Source organism: Elephas maximus, chromosome 6, assembly GCF_024166365.1.
Source record: "Elephas maximus indicus isolate mEleMax1 chromosome 6, mEleMax1 primary haplotype, whole genome shotgun sequence".
Taxonomy (NCBI): domain Eukaryota; kingdom Metazoa; phylum Chordata; class Mammalia; order Proboscidea; family Elephantidae; genus Elephas; species Elephas maximus.
The window spans coordinates 84,956,919-84,977,576 of record NC_064824.1 but is presented as its reverse complement, the minus strand read 5'-3'; the positions used below and the strand labels follow the sequence as shown (position 1 = coordinate 84,977,576).

Below are 20,658 nucleotides of genomic sequence, written 5' to 3'. Positions count from 1 at the left end.
AAAAGTTATAAAAAAAAAAAAAGAAGAAGAAAAAGTATTATCTCCTTCTCCTGCCTTTCTACACCTTTAAGTGTGCTTTCTTCCAGGAAACTCAGGCCAAATTACTTTTCCCAGTCTGTGTTTCCATAGTGCCCTACACACCCCACTTATACACCAATTTTCACACTCCATTATCATTTGTGGTCTCTTTCTCTATGTCCCTACTGGGTATTCTCTGCAAGCAGTGACGATGTGTTTTATTTCTATATCTGTAGTACGTTGTGCAGTACCTGGCAGATAATACTCTATGAGTTTTGTTTTTTAAAATAGAAAAGACTGAGTTTCTGTTAAAGCTGATGGAAAATTTTGGAAATGGACAGTGGTGACAGTTGCACAACATGATGAATGTAATTAACGTCACTGAATTGTGTACATGTAAAACAATGCTGAAGTTGCAAATAATTTGTTATATGTATTTTTACCACAATAAAAAATGCCTATGATTGCCTAAAAAGGTGAATGAATGAAATTGGTCACGTGGAATCTTATCTGTTGAAACTGGGTAAATACTAGTGCCTCTTTCTGCATATTTTTTTCAAAGTAGACATTGTTCTTGATACAAAACACACATACTTTGGCCACTTCACTCCTATAACCTTTTCACAGTATAAGATCCTTTTCATATACACCCTCTAAAGCAAACAGTTCAAGCTTGAGGATGAAAGAAGATACTCAATTACCCAAATATGTATCTTTATCGGAGTCATTCATTTATTCATTCAATAAATACTCCCACAGCACCAGAGATATAGCCACAAGCAAAACAATTATGGTCTCTTGCCTCACGGAGTTTCCAACGTATAAGTGAGATATGGAACAGGTGCCAAACAACAGATCAATTCCATAAAGACCCTGGGCAAGTAGTGGATGTCTCTAAGAGCACATAACAGAAGAATCCAGTTCAGACTGGACAATCAAGGAAAACCTTTGTAAAGGAAATGACACTTAAGCTGATATCTAAAGTTTGAATGCAATTACCCAAGTGGCTGAAAAGAAGTATTCAAGCAGAGAAACAACCTGTTTAAATACCGTAAGGTATAAACCTATTGCACTCAAGGTACAGAGAACCGAAGCACGGTAATGGAGTGGCAGAGAAACTGGAGCTAGGCTGGAGTCATGGATTATGCAAAGCCTTATACATAATGGTAAATCCTTCAATTAAGTCATCAAGGTAATGGGAAGTCTGATTAGATTTGTACCTTAAAATAATCGCCAAGGGATGAAAAATGATCCCCATGCTTGCTCTGGAGAGTACAGATTTTAGAACATCAAGAATGGACATTTAAAAAACTGGACATAAGGAGGCCAGTTAACACACTAACCTGAGCTAGGGCAGGGGCAGTGAAGATGGAGACAAATTAACTGATGAGGAATATTCAGGAGTTAGGCTTAATGGGGTTTGGTGACTGATTAGCTGAAGGGAGGATTATAGTGTAGGCAGTAAGGGCAGCAACCACAGCTCCCCCTCACTGGCCACTGGGGATACTTACTGGCTGTTAAAAACAGTAAGGAGCAGCTTTTTTATTCTGGAGGATGTGGTAGGAAATCAGGAGTCCAGTTTTTTTGTTGTTGTTGTTGTTAGGTGTCAGCTCCAACTCATAGCAATTCCATGCACAAAACAAAACACTGCACCATCCTCACAACTGTTGCTATGTTTGAGTCCATTGTTGCAGCCACTACATCAATCCATCTCATTGACAGTCTTCCTCTTTTTCTCTTACCCTCTACTTTACCAAGCATGATGTCTTTCTCCAGCGACTGGTACCTCCTGATAACATGTCCAAAGTCAGCGAGACAAAGTCTCACCATCCTCACTTCTAAGGAGCATTCTAGCTGTACTTCTTCCACGACAGATTTGTTCATTCTTCTGGCAGTCCGTGGTATAATCAGTGTTCTTCATCAACACTGTAATTCAAAGGCAGCAATTCTTCTTCGGTCTTCCCTACTCATTGTCCAACTTTCACATGCATATAAGGCAACTGAAAACACCATGGCTTAGTTCAGGCACACCTTATTCTTTAGAGTGACATCTTTGCTTTTTAACACTTTAAAGAGGTCTTTTGCAGCATATCTGCCCAATGCAATGTGTCATTTGATTTCCTGACTGCTGTTTCCATGGGCGTTGATTAAGGATCCAAGTAAAATGAAATCCTTGAAACTTTAGTACTTTCTCCATTTATCATGATGCTGAGAGTTCTGGGAAGTCTTAGCATATAAATAGTACTTAAATCAACCGAATTAGATGAGATTATCTTGTGAATGATGTGAGCGAGAGTCAGAATTTTAAATTAAATGTAAAAATACACTATTTTTCAACTTTTATGTTTAAGAATATAAAAATATTTCAGTGACATATATTACAGTGTCAAACATTTATGGCTGTAATATTAATAATTAAGTATAATTTCTAAATATAATGCAATTATTAGATAACAAATTATTCAAGAGCTATATAGACCTTAGAATATATTATTGATAAGCCCATTCTAAAAGTCTTGGGGAAGAAAGGAGAGTAAATTGAGTCACCATATTTTCATCTGCCTTTGTCATACCTTTGTCTGTGCTGCTGGGTCCATGACAAGCTTTGCATATAGTCTCAGTCTTTGAGTCTGTCTTTATATGCAGAAAGCGCAACGGTCACAATAGGACTTGGATTTACCAGGGACACCTATATCTTTTCTACCTCCATATCTGCTTCCATGCTGTTCTCTGAAGGCAAAGTTTTCCACATCTCAACACATGCTATCATTTATCTTTGGAACATCAGAATGTACTGAAATGAAAATTTTTCCATTTGGATTTTTCAAATGAAAGAAAAATCCTGCAACATAAAACTCTTCTTAAAACAAAGATATACTTCACTCTACTATTCGCTCTTCACAGCATCTAGCTTTTCTAATGTTTTCAGCTGCTAGTGAAACCTGGAAAGGTGTGAGTCAAAAATGTGAGTAAAGAAATACCATTTTCACTGTTTTAGACATATTAAATTCAAAAGCCTGGAACAGTCCAAATCAAATCAAACCAATTGCTGTCAGGTAGATTCCGACTCATAGCGACCCTATAGGACAGGGCAGAACTGCCCAATAGGGTTTTCAGGGCTGTAACCTTATGGAAACTGACTGCCACATCTTTCTCCCGCGGAGCAGCTTGTGGGTTCAAACCACTGACCTTTCGGTTACCAGTCAAGCACTTAACTACTGCACCACAACCACTCCTTCTTGCAACAGCAGCAGTCATGAGAACTGTTGATTTAAAACAGCGTAGGCTGAAATTGCTATTTTGACCCCAAAACTGTTTAATAACCAGAGATTAATACTTGTTTCGGGGGGAAACAGGGCATAGGTTTTTATAAATGGCTTCTTTGGAAATTAATAACAACCAGGGCAGACCCTCATCTGCTAAGACTGACTGAGGTTTATAATCAGGCCTGGAGGGATTAGATGACTTGCAAAGTCATCAGGACCCTTATTAAGGTTTTATTAACTTAATCTCAGCGACTCTATCCTTCAGTGAAATAACTAAGCACCAAGATGCAGTAAGCTTCTGGGCTGACTGCCAAGAATTCTGAACAGAGGGTTTTTTCAGGTATAAGGTATCCCACCAATTTATTATATGAAACCTGGATACGGAATAATTTAAGGTCATGTGATTCATCAAGAGATACTTGTTGCAAGATATGTGCATCTTAGTTATTTTAAAGGTGAAAGCCCTCTGGCAGGATTACTTAGGTTGCTGTCAGAACTTTACCCATCACATCGGCACGATAACAGAAAACCCCATATTAAGAAAACACAAAAATATTATTTGAGCCTAAATGTTACTTCAGTCTGAAAGTTACCTTTTGTTCACTTCTTGAGTTCACTTACCAAGCCTTAACTAACCTTGGCAAGTTTTCTTAACCTTTTGGAGGTCAAATGTTCTTTTAAAAATTTTATAGAATCTCTAGACACCAGAAAAATACACAGCATATAATTAATTTCAGGGAGTACAGGAACCTTCTACACCATTCCACTGGTTCTCTAGAAGTACACTGTAAAGTGTAAAAGACACGGAGTCCCTTACATGTATGAGGGAAAAAGAATACACCACTTTTTTTTTCTCTCCCATGGGCTATTGACTTGTCACAATGAGTTATACTACCTCTCTCTTCTTTTCTCTTGAGCCTCCAAAGTCTGCACCTCCTACATCTTTACATCCTACATTTGCCACGCTTTACTGATTCATAAGATTTCTTTCCCCCTTGAAATATTCTGGTACAGAAGCAATTTTAAAATACACATTCTTTGACTCTTCTGATTCACAAACTTGAATCAGTTGGTAGTGAAAGTTTAGATTATGAAAAAGGTAATTCTTATCTTAGTCATACTTACTATGAAGGAAATCATCAAATTATCCTTAACTAACAACTGGTCAATTAGTCACCTAGAGCCCAGCTAGCATTTGGGTCCACAGGTATGAACTGCTATTGGCATAGCTAAGCAGGTGGTCCAAATTTCAAAACTAAAAAGTGAATTAAAAATATAGTTTATAAATAATATTTATTTTGGCAACCAAATACATGAAAAGATGCTCAACATTATTAACCATCAGAGAGATACAAATCAAAACCAAAATGAGATATCATTTTACTCCCACTGGAATGGCTAAGATAAAAACAAATAAATAGTAACAAATGTTGGCAAGGATGTGGGGAAACTGGAACCCTTATCCATCATTGGTGGGAATGCAAAATAGTATAGCTGTTGTGGAAAACAGTGTAATGGTTTGTCAAGAAACTGAAAATAGAAATACCATCCATATGACCCAGCAGTTCCACTCCTAAGTATATACCCAAAAGACGTGAAAGCAAAGCTGGAGCCAACATAGTGCCCTAGGCAGTCACACCATGCCATCCCTCTGCATCAAAGACCCAAAAAACTAAAACAGGTAACAATCACCAATCCTGGAAACTTGAGCATCAAATGACGGAATAAAGAACTAGATCAAACACCAAATGGAAGAAGAAACTGACGGAAAACAGAGAATGAGGACAGACATGGAGTGGAAGTCCCCTGCCGAATAACACGGCACAGTGTCACCATCTTGAAATATAGCCAGCAATAACCCTGGACAGCAAATACAGGAAGGCAGATTCACAGAGATCCCAACAGGAGACAGAGCAACCTGGTAAGCAGAGAAACATACTTTCCCACCCCTCACTGTTCTCATGAGTAGAAGCAAGAACCTCTCCAATGTGGCAGACTTCCACAATATGAACCACTCCCCACCACCACCCCAGCCCACCTCGCCCCTCTTACCATGTGGCTTTTTCTTTCTTTCTTCCTTTTCTTTCTCCCTCCTACCAACCCATCTACCTATACTACCTGCCCCACTTCCTGCTGGCTCCTGCCACACTGCCATTTTTTTCTTTTCTTTCTCCATCCCATCTAGCTCCATATGCCACACCACCTCCCCACCCCACTGTTACCCAGGTCGGTCCCACCCCCACTGCACCACCATTTCTTCTTCTTCTCTTTTTTACTTTTCTTTCTCCCTCCCACCTAGCCCTGTATGCCACCTCCTGCCTCTTCCCACTGGCCTCCACCAGGCCACAACACCTAGAGAGCCACCAGCCCACCCTTGGGTTTACCCCCCCCACCCACCAACCCCCATCATGAGGCCATTTTTTCTTTTCTTTCTCCCTCTCATCTAGCCCATATACCACCTCCCTTCCCTTCCCACTGGCCACTGGGTCTGCCCTGCCCCCACTGACCAGCCTTTACCAAGCTGTCATTTTTTCTTCTTCCTTTTCTTTCTCCCTCCCACCCAACCCCATACAGCACCTCGTCCCCCTTCCAACCCCTACCATACCACTACTGCTAGAGTACCTCCAGCTCTCAGGCTCTCTCTCCCCTCCTGCCACTTGACCAGCTGCTGAATGGTGGGAAGTGAGCCAGTGCCACTCCCTATCCAACACCCCACCCATCTGGTGAGGGGCTGTGAACACCCCCACACTGCTGGACCAACATCAGGAGGTAGAGAGTGTCCACCCAGTCTGCCCTCAGCCACCTTGCCAAACCAGCATACAGAGAAGTGGGCTCACCCTGCCTACTGCTGCCCTGCCCACTAGGATAAGATGGTAAGAGCTATTGTGACCAGAGATGAGAAAGCATAAAAGCACACCTGACCCACCCCCTCTGAAATGACAAAACAAAACAAAAAAGCAGGATGAAACAAACAAACATACTGTCAATAAATAAAGAAAATAACACCTTAATGTCTTGGAGAAAGCAAACAAGATCAAAACATATAAAAAAAAGCAGGACAAGATGGCTCAAGCAAGTGACAAAAATAAAGAATCACATAATCTTCTGGGAGAAGAAAAGGCAGTGGAACTACCTGATATGGATTCAAAAGACTAAAATATAGGGCTTTCCAAGAGATTAGTAAAGAGATCAAGGAAAACATAGATAAAACCAAGGAAAAATAGACAAAATCATAGAACACACAGACAAAACCAATCAAAAAAAAAAAAAAAAAACCAAAACAGAACCCAAAATTAAGGAAAACACAGACAAATCAATAGAAGAATTCAAGAAAATAATTCAAGAACAAAAGTCAAAATAAATAAAAAATTAGAAATCATACAAAAACAGCAACTAGAAATTCAAATGATAAACAACAAAATTTCAGAAATGGAAAACTCAATAGAAGGCTTTAGGAACAAATATGAAAGAACGGAAGACAGAATCAGTGAGATTAAAGACAAATCCATGGATGCCACTTTGAGGATGGTGACCATCCAAGAAGCTCAATGAACCCCATATAGGATAGACTCTCAATAATAAAACAAAGCTAAACGACTTAAAACAGGGAAACAATGACATCAATCTGTAAATGACTTTAACATCAAAACAATAAAAGGGGGAATAAATGGTGTACATATGTTGTTGTTAGGTGCTGTCGAGTCAGTTCCGACTCATAGCGACCCTATGCACAACAGAACGAAACACTGCCCGGTCCTGAGCCATCCTTACAATTGTTGTTATGCTTGAGCTCATTGTAGGAGCCACTGTGTCACTGTGGTGTACGTATAGAACTTTCAAATGGAGAGGAAGTCAAGGTGACAGAGTAATAAAAGATTGGCTCAAACTTAGGAAGGTAAGGGTAAATTTCAAGGTAACCACAAAGGAGTTAACAAACCTACTCATCAAAATAAAAAAGAAGAAAAACATAAAGACTCAGTAAATACAAAATCTATAAAAACAAAAGAAAAACGACAAACAAAAGGAACTGAGGACAGGAAAATAAGAGGAACAAAGGAAAGGTTACCACCACAAACAAACAAACCACAACAATACGACAGCAATAACTCATACCTATTGATAATCACACTGAATGTAAATGTTTTAAATGCACCTGTAAAGAGACAGAGAGTGGCAGAATGGATTTAAAAAAAACCCAGAAATATACTGTCTACAAGAGACACATCGTAGACACAAAGACATAAATATATTAAAACCAAAGGATGGAAAAAATATGTATCAAGCAAACAGTAACCAAAAAAGAGGACTATCAATATTAATCCCAAACAAAAACAGACTTTAAGGCAAAATCTGTCATAAAAGGAAGGACATTTTGAATGATTCAAGGGACAATCCATCATTATGACATAACCTTAATAAATATCTACACACCCAATGAGAAGGCTCCAAAATACATAAAACGAACTCTAACAGCACTCAAAAGAGAAACTGACAGTTCCACAATAATAATAGCAGACTTCAACATACCACTCTCGGTAAGGACAGAACATCTAGAAAGAAAACTCAACAAAGGTACTGAACATCTAAAGGCCAAAATCAACCAACTTGATCTCACAGACATATATTCAATACTCTACCCAACAGTAGCAAAGGATACACTCTTTTCCAATGCACATGGACAACTCCCCATAAAGACCACATTTTAGGCCACAAAGCAATTCTTAATAAATCCAAAACATTTAAATAAAACAAAGCATTCTCTCTGATCACAATGCCATAGAATAACAGGAAGAGCAAGAAAACAAGAAGTACCCTGCTTAAAAACAACGGAGTAATAGAAGAAATCAAAGGGGGAACTAAAAAATTCCTGTAATCAAATGAGAATGAAAACACATCATACCAAAATTTGGGGGCACAGCAAAGGCAGTGCTCAGAGGTCAGCTTTTAGCAATAAACACACGCCAAAAAAAAAAAAAAATCAACACGTTTGCCCTACAACTCAACAAATAGAGAAGAGCAGAAGAAGCCATAGGCACCAGAAGGAAGGAAATAATAAAGATTAAAACAGAAATAAATGAAATAAAAGAAAAAACAATAGAAAAAAAATCAAAAGACCAAAAGTTGGTTCTTTGAGAAGATCAACAAAATTGACAAATCACTGGCCAAACTAACAAAAGAAAAACAAGAGAGGGGGCAAATAACCCAAATAAGAAATGAGATGGGGGATATTACAACAGGCCCAACTGATATAAAAAGGTCCATAAAAGAATACTATGAAAAATTATACTTCAACTAATTTGAGAATATGGAATGGACAAATCTGTAGAAACACACTGCCTACCTAAACTGACACAAACTAAGACAGAAAATTTGAATACACAAATAACAAAAGAGGATGCTGAAGAGGTTAAAAAAAAAAAAAAACTCCCAAACAAAAAAAAGCCCTGGCCCAGATGGCTTCACTGGAGAATTCTACCAAACATACAGAGAAGAGCTCACACCAGTACTACTCAAACTATTTCAGAGGAAGAATACTCACAAAAGCACTTGATGAAGCCAGCATAACTCTGATACCAAAGCCAGGTGAAATACCACAAAAAAGAAAATTAGAGACCAGTATCTCTCATGAATACAGGTGCAAAAATTCTAAACAAAATGCTAGGCAATAGAATTCAGCATCATACCAAAAAAAAATACACCGTGACCAAGTGGGATTCATATCAGCTATGCAAGATGGTTTAACATTAGAAAATCAATTATCGTAATCCACTACATAACTAGAACAAAAGAAAAGAATCACATGATCATTTCAATCAACGCAGAAAAGGCATTTGAGAAAGTCCAAAACCCATTCCTGATAGAAACTTTCAATACAATAGGAATAGAAGAGCAATTTCTCAACATAATAAAGGGTATCTACACAAAACCAACAGCCAATACTATTCTCAACAGAGAGAGGCTGAAAGAATTCCCCCTGAGAACAGGAACAAGACAAAGATGCCCTTTATCACCACTCCTATTAAACACTGTGCTGGAAGTCCTAGCAAGAGCTATAGGAAAAAGAAATAAAGGGCATCTAAATTGGCAAGGAAGAAGTAAAACTATCCCTTTTCACAGATGATAGAATAGTACACAGAAAGCCCCAAAGATTCCACAAAAAAACTACCGTAATTAATAGAAATATTAAGCAGCATACAAGATCAACATATAATAATCAACTGGATTACCATACACCAACAAAGAGAACTTATAAAAGGAAATCGGGAAAACAATACTGGTTACAATTAAAAAAATACCAAACCCAGGGCCGTCGAGCCGATACCGACTCATAGCGACCCTACAGGACAGAGTAGAACTGCCCTGTAGAGTTTCCAAGGAGCACCTGGCGGATATTAACTGCCGACCCTTTGGTTAGCAGCTGTAGCACTTAACCACTATGCCACCAGGGTTTCCCCATTTACAACAGTCCCTAAAAGAAGATAAAATAATTAGAAATCTAACCGCAGATATAAAGGATCATACAAACAAAACTACAAAACACTACTGCAAAAAACCAAGAGAGCTATGTAAGTGGAAAAACATACCGTGCTTATGGACAGGAAGATTCAACACTGTGAAAATACCAATTCTACACAAAGTGATCTACAGATACATTGCAATCCCAATCCAAATACCAACAGCACTCTCAATGAGACAGAAAAACTACTCACAAACTTTATGTGGAAAGGGAAGAGGCCCCTGATAAGTGAGGCATTACTGAAAAAAAAAGAACAAAGTAGGAGGCCTCACGCTACCTGATCTCAGAACGCACTATACAGCCATGGTAGTGGCACAACAACAGACACATAGATCAATGGAAAAGAATCCATTCACCTATGGTCACATGATCTTTGACAAAGGCCCAAAGTCCATTAAATGGGGAAAAGACAGTCTTTTTAACAAATGGCAAAACTGGATGTCCATCTGTAAAAAAAAATGACACAGGACCAATATCTCACACCATTCACAAATACGAACTCAAAATGGGTTAAAGACCTAAATATAAAGCCTAAATCAATAAAGATCATGGAAGAAAAAGACACAGATTAATGCTAAGGGCCCTAATACATGGTATAAATAGTATACAAACCATAACAAAGCACAAACACCAGAAGATAAACTAGGTAACTGGAGCTCCTAAAAATTAAATGCTTATGCTTATCAAAATACTTCACCGAAAGAATTAAAAGAGAATCTACAGACTGGGAAAAATATTTTGGCTACAAGATATCCAACAAGGGTTTAATCTCTAAAATCCATAAAATCAAAAACAAAATGCCAAATAACCTAATTAAAGGGAAAAGGACAGGAAAAGATACTTCACCAAAGTAGACATTCAGGAGGCTAACAGACAGATGAGGAAATGCTTGCGCTCATTAGCCATTACAGAAATGCAAATAAAAACTACAATGAGATACTATCTCACCCTGACATTACCAGCACTAATCAAAAAAAAAAAAAAAAAAAAAACAACTAATGTTGGAGAGGTTGCGGGGAGATTGGAACTTTTATGTATTGCTGTTGGGAATATAAAATGGTACAGCCACTATGGAAAATCATATGGTACCTCCTTAAAAAGCTAGAAATAGAAATACCATATGAACCAGTAATCCCACTACTAGGAATACATCTGTGAATAGATGTATGCACACCCATGTTCATTGCAGCATTATTCACAATAGCAAAAAGATGGAAACAACTTAAGTGCCCTTCAACAGATGAACGGATAAACATATTATGGTACGTAGACACAATGGAATACTATGCAACAATAAAGAACAATGATGAATCCAGAAAACACCTCACACAACATGGATGAACTTGGAGGGTATTATGCTGAGTGAAATAAGTCAATCATAAAAGGCTAAACATTATAGGAGACCACTATTATAAAAATTCAAGAAAAGGTTTACACAGAGAAAAAAACAATCTTTGATTGTTATAAGAAAGGGGAGGCTTTGGAAGGGGAAATCACTAACTAGATAGTAAACAAGTATTAATTTTGATGAAGGGAAAGATAACACACATTATAGGGAAAGTCAGCACAACCTGACCAAAGCAAAGTCATAGAAGCTTCCTAGATACATTCAAACACCTTGAGGGACTGAGTTACTGAGGCTGAGGGCTTGGGACCATAGTCTCGGGGGGACATCTAGATCAACTGACATAACATAGTTCATAAAGAAAATGTTCTACAAGCTACTTCGGTGAGTAGCATCTGGGGTCTTAAAAGCTTGCAAGTGGCTATCTAAGCTACATCTATTGGTCATATCCCATCAGTAGCAAAGGAGAATGAAAAAAACCAAAAACACAAGGAAAATATTAGTCCCAAGGACCACTGGACCACAGGAACCACCACCTCAACCAGCCTGAACCCAGAAGAACTAGGCGGCCCCTGTCTGCTACCACTGACCACTCTGACAGGGATTACAATAGAGGGTCCTAGACAGAGCGGGAGAAAAAGATAGAACAAATTTCAAATTCAGAAAGATGAGACTCAACTGGTCTGACAGAGACTGGAGAAAACCTCAAGGTTATGGTCCTCAGACGCCCTACTAACTCGGAACTGAAGCCATCCCTGAAGTTCATTTTTCAACCAAAGATTAGCCAGGGCTATAAAACAAAACACATATGAGGAACATCCTTCTTAGTTCAAGTATGCAAGACCAAATGGGCAACACCTGCCCTAAAGCAAAACTGGACGAATGGACATGGAGAACCCAGGGTGTAAAGGGAAAGGTAGAGAGTGCTGACACATTGGGGGGATTGCAATCAGTGTCACAAAACAATTTGTGTATAAATTTTTGAATGAGAATCTAACTTGCACTGTAAACTTTCACAGTAAAAAAAAAAATTTTAATTACAAAAAAAAAAGACTTGAAAGCAATGTTCATTGCAGGATTATTCACAATAGCTAGAAGGTGGAAACAACCTAAATGCCCATCAACAGATGAATGGATAAACAAAATGTGGTACACACATAAAATGGAATACTACTCAGCCAGCAGAAGAAACAAAGTCTTGATACATGCTACAATGTGGATGGCGACATTATGTTGAGTGAAATAAGTTGATCAAAAAGGACAAATATTATATGACCTCGCTTATATAAAAAGACAAGAAATGGCAAATCTGTAGAGTCCAAAGTTTATTAGTGGTTACCAAGAGCAGGAGGGAGGGGGAAAGGGGAGTTTAATGGTGATGGAAAAATCACATTGATTAAGGATAGGGTTACACAGCCAATTACTGTAATTGCTGTCAATAAGGTATACATCTGCAAAAAAGGTGAACTGGCAAAAGCTGTGTGATGGATATATTTACAACAGGAAAAAAAAAAAAAAGAGAGAGTAGCTGCTGAGGCTGCTCACATACAATGAAACAACTCATGGGATTTAGTTCCTTGGTTTGCAGGTTTAGGGTCATGGTTTCACGGAACAGACCTGTTAATTGGCCTAAGGGCGTATTTAGTGCTTCTGTTCTACCACCGGAAACCCTGGTAGCATAGTGGTTAAGTGCTACAGCTGCTAACCAAGGGGTCAGCAGTTCAAATCCACCAGGCGCTCCATGGAAACTATCGGGCAGTTCTACTCTGTTAGGGTTGCTATGAGTCGGAATCGACTTGACAGCAGTGGGTGTGTGGTGTGTGTGTTCTACCACCTAGTTCATTGCTTAGTTTCTGGGGTCTTAAAAGCTTGCAAACAGCCATCCAAGGCATGACAATTGGTCTCTATTTGCCTGGAACAACACAGGACGAAGAAAGAGTCAGGAATTGGAGGAAGATATGGAACGTGTTGCTAACTGCCTCCATGAACAACTGCCTCCTCTGCCATGAGACCAGAACTGGATGGTGCCCGGATACCATTACTGAACATTTTGATTAAAGATTCTGTAGAGGAATCCTGATCAAAAAGGGAAAAATGCAGACAGAATTTCACATTCTTGTAGACTCCAGACTTCCTAAAGTCAAGGAGGCTGGATGAAGCCCTGAAACTACTGCCCTGAGATAATCTTTAAAACTTAAACTAAAAATATCCCCTGAAGTCTTCTTAAAACCAAACAACAGTTTAGCTTAACTAGTAAAAAAACTCTCCCTTGAGTATTATGCTCTTTTAAGAACTACCTATATGGGATCAAAGCGACAAGAGCAACTTGAAAGATTAGATAGGAACCTTAGGGGGCAGTGAGTTTATGTTAATGGGGGAGGAACAAGTCAGAAAAGGAGGGTAAGAATGGTTGCACAACTCAAAGAATGTAATCAATGTCACTAAATTGTACCTGTAGAAATGGCTGAATTAGTGCATGTTTTGCTGTGTATATTCTCAACAACAAAATAAAATTTTTCAAAAATTTATTTACTGAACAGGAACAAAACTGAACTAAACACAACAACTGATAATATTGGCATAAACCTACCTGAGAAAAAAAAAGCACATTCCAAAGAAGTTCATATCTCACAAGTATAAATGAAATTAATTTTAAATCTCAATTTTCATGCAAGACATAGCCTTATTATGGAGAGTTTAACATGAATTCTCAACTGAAGGTCTGGGAGAGGCGTAATACGTTACTGAGACATTTTACACTCTTGGTTCACTAGGTTACTGAGGCGGAGCTGACACGTTAGTAATGATAAAAAGTGATTACCATTTCCTTGACACCCACTGCCCTAGATGAAATAACACTCAGAATTACTCATTTCAGGCCCAAGTGAAATAGCCTTTATACCCACACACGTCATCAGTAAGTATTTAAGAACACCACCTATAGCATGAACAGTCATAAAAGAAAAAGAATGTAAAAGGCACAGAACCTGATATGTCTTGAACAAGGGGACTGAGTTTACACGAAGAGGCATATCCAAACACAATCTTTCAAGACATGGATATATCTCATTACTACATATAGCTTTCATAGTTTCAGAATTTTCCAGGTAAAATTTCAGAGCACACTTTTTACCAATAAACTCATTACTGTGGAGTCAAACTCCGACTCATAGAGACCCTATAGGACAGGGTAGAAACTGCCCCATGGGCTTTTCAAGGCTATAAATCTTTACTGAAGCAGACTGCCACAGAGCACTGGTGGGTTTCTAATCCTCAATCTTTCGATTAGTGCCAAGTGCTTAACCACTGTGGCACCAGGGCTCCTCCTCTTACCAATTTAAAAAAACAAAACAAAACCGTTTCCATTGAGTCAATTCCGACTCATAGCAGCCCTATAGGATAGAGTAGAACTGACCCATAGGAGTTCCAAGGAGCAGCTGGTGGACTCAAACTGCTGACCTTTTGGTTAGCAGCTGTAGCTCTCAACCACTGCACCACCAGGGCCCCCCTTTTACCAACAGCAGATGGAAAATACAGCATCCATTTCCTACTAAGGCAATCTGAAATTGACGTAAGAAAATCAAGAAACATGACACTAAGCCAATGAATGAATGACAACAATACTGCAGCTAACCTTGTCAGGCAGAACACTGAAAGAGAATCAAGTTCAATATTTATATACTTGGGGGGAAGAGGTTTGCTCCAGAAAAATATTTGGTACAGTTTCTGTTCAGTCACATTAAGAACACTGTAAAAAACCACCACTAAAACAAACTGGACTCAAATCCAACAAAATGGCATGTGTTTTTCAACCTGTAATTAACACCAAGAAATAGCTCCTTTTGGTTATTAAAATCCTGGAAAGATATCATAATTACCCCATCTGGGAATATGGTCTTTAAAGCATGAGTACTTTTGGATAGTCAATTTCTTTTCCTACTTCTCCTATTGATTTTCTAATTTCCTTGAACAGAAACAAGTAAACAAACACTTTCATGGATGGGAAATTTTCATCAGGTTTACTTAAAATAATAAGTTTAAATCAAGTTATTTGACTCTATAAGAAAGTTTATAATACTACCCTATATCAAATTTCATTAAATTTAATTAATCATTTTATTAAATAAGGTAGCTTCCTAGCATACATAATATTAAGAAAAAATGCTTCTTAACTTTCAAAAGTATATCACTTGGCCCAGCAATTCCACTCCTTGGCATTTATTCAAGAGAAATGAAAACATAACAACACAGAGATCTGTGCAAGAATGTTCACAGCACCTTCATTCACGACAGCCAAAATTGGAAACCCAAAAGTTCATCATCAGAAGGGAAAAACCAAACTGTGACGATTCATGCAATAGAGTACTACCCAGTAATAAAAAGGAATAAACTTCTCAACAAGCCACATGGATGAAACCTATGGAAATTATATTAAAGAGGCTGGACACAAAAGAGTACTATGCTATGATTCCATTTTATTAAGTTCTAGAAACCCTGGTGGCACAGTGGTTAAGAGCTCAGGCTGCTAACCAAAAGGTCGGCAGTTCAAATCCACCAGCAGCTCTTTAGAAACTCTATGGGGCAGATCTACTCTATCCTATAGGGTCGCTATGAGTCAGAATCGACTCGACAGCAACGGTTTTAGTATTTTTTAGTTTTGAAACACAAAAATCAATCTATGATGGGAAAAATCAGAGCAACAGTTGTCCCTGGGTAAGAAAGGGACATAAGGGAACTTACTGGGGTTATATAAAGGTTCTACGTTTTCACAGGAGTGAGGGTTACATGGGCATATCCATTTGTCAAAATAGTACAGGTATGTATGTATATAATATATGAATGTACATCTTACCTTAAAAAAAAAAAAAAACTTAAAAAAAAATAATCCCATGTAGTGAGAGTGAGTGGAGGTGTGTGTAAAACCGTAATGGCAGAATTTTGATTATTGTTGAAGGTGGGTGATGGGTATGAGCGTTCATTATATACACTGTTATGTAAACTTTGAATATATTTGACATTTTGCAAAAATAAAAAGTTTTAAAATACATACCTCTGAAACGTACAATCAAAATATTCCATAGCCTGAAAATATACCTTCTTAAGAAGCTTCCTCTGTGAGCAGAGAACATTTTCTAAAACATCCATGAAGATCCCCTGTGTCTAGCTTCTCATGGAGAATTTAAAATGGAGCTCATTATTTTCTCCAGCTCCCCTCACCCCCACCCCCAGCACGGCACCCATTTAATGGGCCACCAGAGGGAACATGATATGGTTGCCTAAGCTACCACCAACCCCCAAATTAATTCTTCTCTGCTCCCTCAAATAGTTATTTCTAGCAAATACTGTTGCAGATGGAGAAATCAGAGCTGCATAAACTAGAGAAAACAATTGATTTGACAGCTATATCCCCATCTTCATCTTTATTCTCACTACTCTCGGAAGACAGTGTTTATAAGTTAACGAGAAAATGGATTTTTTTTTAAATCCTCATCTTATTTATAATTCCTTCCAGAAGACCAATTCACATTTTTTTTAATCTCATATTTAACTTTTTTTAACCTCACTTTCTTGTTTCTTGTTTCAATACAAAGAGACATAAAATTTCAGAATAATAAAATCCAGAGAATATTAATCAAAGTCAATGGTCAGTTTCTCTACTATGGACTGATAAGCCTCAATCACATACAAGTCACTGAACAAGTTACTGAAATGTGTCTTATTAGTTTTCTAAATTTTGCCTGAGTAAAGTTCCATAGGTTTTCACAAGGCATGTCAGAAGACCATACAGAGGCAAAGAATGAACTCGGGCTCAATCACAGTTATTTTAAGTATAATATGTTAATACCCTTCTAGGTCAAAAGAGGATTGTAAACACACTTGAGCAAAGAATCTTTAGACAGAAGGTAATGAGGAGACTCAAATGTTACTTATCAATCAGTCCTCTGTAGTTAGCACATGATGAAACATTGAATTTAGCAAAGATTAAAGATCTAAAATTTAAATACTTTATAATTTCTACACACATATATCTCTACCTAACTTTAGTTTTATATGTCCCCTGCTAAAATTGTTTCAACGGTACACAACAAATTCCAAAGAAGAATTTCACAAGACATTAAACAGCATATACCCAGAAAGTGAGTGATCCTACTGCCAGCATATACATTCATTCAGTCAATAAATATTTGCGTGCCTCTCGCATACCAGGCACTCTTCTAGGTGCTAGAAATATATAACAAAACAAAGTTTATATCCTCATGGAGTTTACATTCTAGTAAGGGAGATAGGCTTATAAGAATAGTAGAGGATAATAAGTGCCTCAGAGGAAAATGAATCAGGGAAAGGCTGAAAGAGTGTGCAGATTACTATCTAATATTAGCTGGTCAGGAAAGGTCTCTCAGCTAGAGTGACATATAAGCAAAACCTGAAGAAAGTGAAGTTTCAGAATTCCAAGTAGAGGAAATGGCAAGTGCAAGGGTCCAGGGCCTGAGCCAACATGCAAATTCAAGAAACTGCGAGGCCAGTGGGGTTACAGTGGCGTGAGTTAGCCTAAAAGCCATGGGAACTGAGGGTGGGAGGGGGGATTGGGAGAGATTATCCAGGCTTTTGTAGGCCGCTTTAAGGATCTAGGCTTCCAGCATGAGATAGATGAGAAACTACTCTGTTATGAGCAGAAATGAACCTATTTAACATTTTTAAAAGAACCATTCTAGCTGTGTGTAGAAAATAGGAGGTAGGCGAATAAAGGTTGAAGCAGAAAGACTACTTCACTGTAGAGGTCACAATGTGCTCAGAGGAATATTTTAACTTTACTTGCTTGTAGGCTGTGTCTCATTATATACCTCAATATTCCAATAACTAAAAGCGTGGTTAATGGACTTGCTCTCTTCTTTGGGGGTTAGTTTTTGAGGGAGAAGCAAGAACCATCACATGTTGCTTTTCAGGCTCTAGTTTAATCTACTGGATACCAAACCCAAAAACCAAACCCGTGGCCCTCAAGTTGATTCCGACTCATAGTGACCCCACAGGACAGAGTAAAACTGCCCCAGAGGGTTTTCAAGGAGCAGCTGGTGGATTCGAACTGCTGACCTTTAAGTTAGCAGCCATAGCTCTTAAACCACTGTGCCTTCAGGACTCCGGTAGTGGCTCCTTTCTCATAAATAATCCAAAAGGTAAATAAGACAAAAATTGTTAGTTTCCCAAACTATCATCCTTTTGAAAAATATCCCCTTACAGAATAGCAGAAAACAAATATTTTAATTTAGGTGCTTGATATGAAAGGTTTCATATTATTGCAGTTATTCATAACCCTCATCACAATGTATGTACACTGTTGTAGTAAAAACCCATTTAACTAATATTCCTGAAAGAAGATAAATTGAAATAAAAATATACTGCAAACCATAAAACCATCAACATTCTCCCAAACTTCTGTTTTCGTAGTTAATTTATGAAATCCCTCTTGTAATGAAGACAGGTTCTGAGTCACTCTCCTATCTCAAATTTCCTAAAGTTTCGTGAATAGCATGTCTACAGGAGCCTTACCCAAGCCATGTTGTTATCACTTTCAGTTATAAAAACCTGGGGAGGAAAACCACAAAACACTGTATATCTTTCAGGACTTTTATCCACATGTGAGTGTTATTAATTGGTTTAAGAGCGTGTCAGAAACACATGATTTCCTGCACACTTTGGTGATTTCACCCTATGCACAGAGCACTCGGATAAATTAAATCATCCTGGCTGTGTCATGAATCGCAGCTGGCTTGCCTGGGTATTGCTCTTTGATGATGAGCAAGCAATACAAAATAAGACACTGATTCCACTTTTTAAAATCTCGTTTTCAGCATCTTGTATAATGTTACTAGGGAGGACTTGAAAACAAAAACAAATGCTACAATACACTCTGCTTTGGTTTTGCAGAAACCTAAACCCACTTGCCAGAAATTTGATGGCTATTTCATTTTCAAATAGCAGGCAGCATCTACAGTACTGAAGAGAAATGTAGTGAGGGGTGGGGAGAGGCTATTAAAATGGATATTCATTTTTTGCTTGCCAGAAGAGTTTTAATGGGATGGAGGGCAAGGGGGCTAAGTAGGACCTGTGGGACTTTCACGGCCATATATGCTCCAGTCGTATTTCCTCACCTTCACTGAATAACGTCAAAAATTTGCGTCATTTAAGTTCTACTGACAAGTAAGGAGATTTCCTTCTCTTAGGGCAGGCATTTGCTGTTCTAACATCACTACAGGCTTTATTTTATCTGTCCTCCTCTCCTTTTCTCCTTCCTTCAATGACAACCTATTTCGTTTTGTTTCATACTCTTGTACTGAAGGCCTTCTGGCAAACTGCCTTAAAACCTTCCTGGGAAAAGGGGAAGCAGAAATAAATACTAAATCAAAATTTCTTTCTCCAGATCTAAATTTAAATACAGCATGCGCGGAGAGATGGTGAAAAGGCTGTGTGTGGGTGTCTACTGCAAGATTTTTCGGTCTCTAGGAGAGAAAAGGAAAGATAACAAAATGCTAAAGGGGTTTGAGACGCGTGCGTGTCTGCGTGTACGTCGTTCCCAGGGCAAAGGGAAGAATTCAGGAAGAAGGGAGGGAGAAGAACAAAATCAGTCGAGGCAGTGACCCACCTCCCACCTCTTCAGACCCCTCCCCACCCCACTGCAGTGCTGCTCTGCGTTTCCCAGAAAGCTCTTCTTCCAAAGGGCAGATTCCCAACACCACAGCAGGGATGGAGTCCCGGGCAGGCAGTCTCAGAAGGTGGGGACTGGGTAGAAACAGGCGATGGGAAGCGATCTGGGCAGGGGTAAAGAAGGCGGAGACGTCAGTTAACATCGCCGGCCGAGATGGAAAGGGCCGGACTGGCGGGACCTACCTGGAACAGGCGTGGTGGAGGATGCCCCAGGCACCTCTGGCCTCTCCTCCTCAGCTTCCTCCCTCTGCTGCTGCTGCTGCTGTTGGATGAGGCTGAGGTCGGAGCGGCTGAGCTCGGCTCTGGCGGCCGCGGAAACCAGCTGCGCCTTCAGCAGCACCGCAGCCAGGCCAAGGAGCAGAGTGCAGGGGACCGGCCGGCAGAGCCTCGCCATGGCCAATAGCCAGAGGGCTGAGGCGGCATATTGCGGGGCTCCAGGCGGCGGCGGGCGCCAGGGCTGCGGGCTCCTGGCCGCGCCCGCTCTCTCGCTCGCTGCTCCTCGCGCGGTCTGCCTAGTACACCCTCACCGCCAGAAGGCCGGGGAGGAGGAGGAGGGGGCGGACGATAGGAGCGGGGAGTGTGCATCCTCTTGCACGTGACGCGCGGGGAGGGGCACGCCGGGCGCCCGCTGCCCTGCGCCCCAGAGCCCACCCGGCCGGGTTGCCCCGAGGCTACTGGCTTCGTGGGGTGCTGGCTGCGCTGTTCGGGTTGAGGCTTCCGAGGATAAACGAGAAAGGGAAGCTTTTCTGGTACCTGGTAGACCTTCAGATTCCCCAACCCCTACAGAAGCACCGGAAACCTTTGCAGAAAAG

General features: G+C 39.5%; 1 protein-coding gene across 1 annotated transcript in view; it reads right to left on the bottom strand.

The window, feature by feature from the left end:
- The window catches only part of FAM171B (family with sequence similarity 171 member B), a 58,982-nt gene extending 38,616 nt beyond the window's left edge, over positions 1-20,366 (bottom strand). The window contains exon 1 of the mRNA XM_049887615.1: positions 20,030-20,366. Within this exon, the coding sequence (XP_049743572.1) occupies positions 20,030-20,240 (211 nt within the window). The 5' untranslated portion in view covers positions 20,241-20,366. The remainder of the gene's footprint in view (positions 1-20,029) is intronic.
- Between the last annotated feature and the right edge of the window lie 292 nt (positions 20,367-20,658).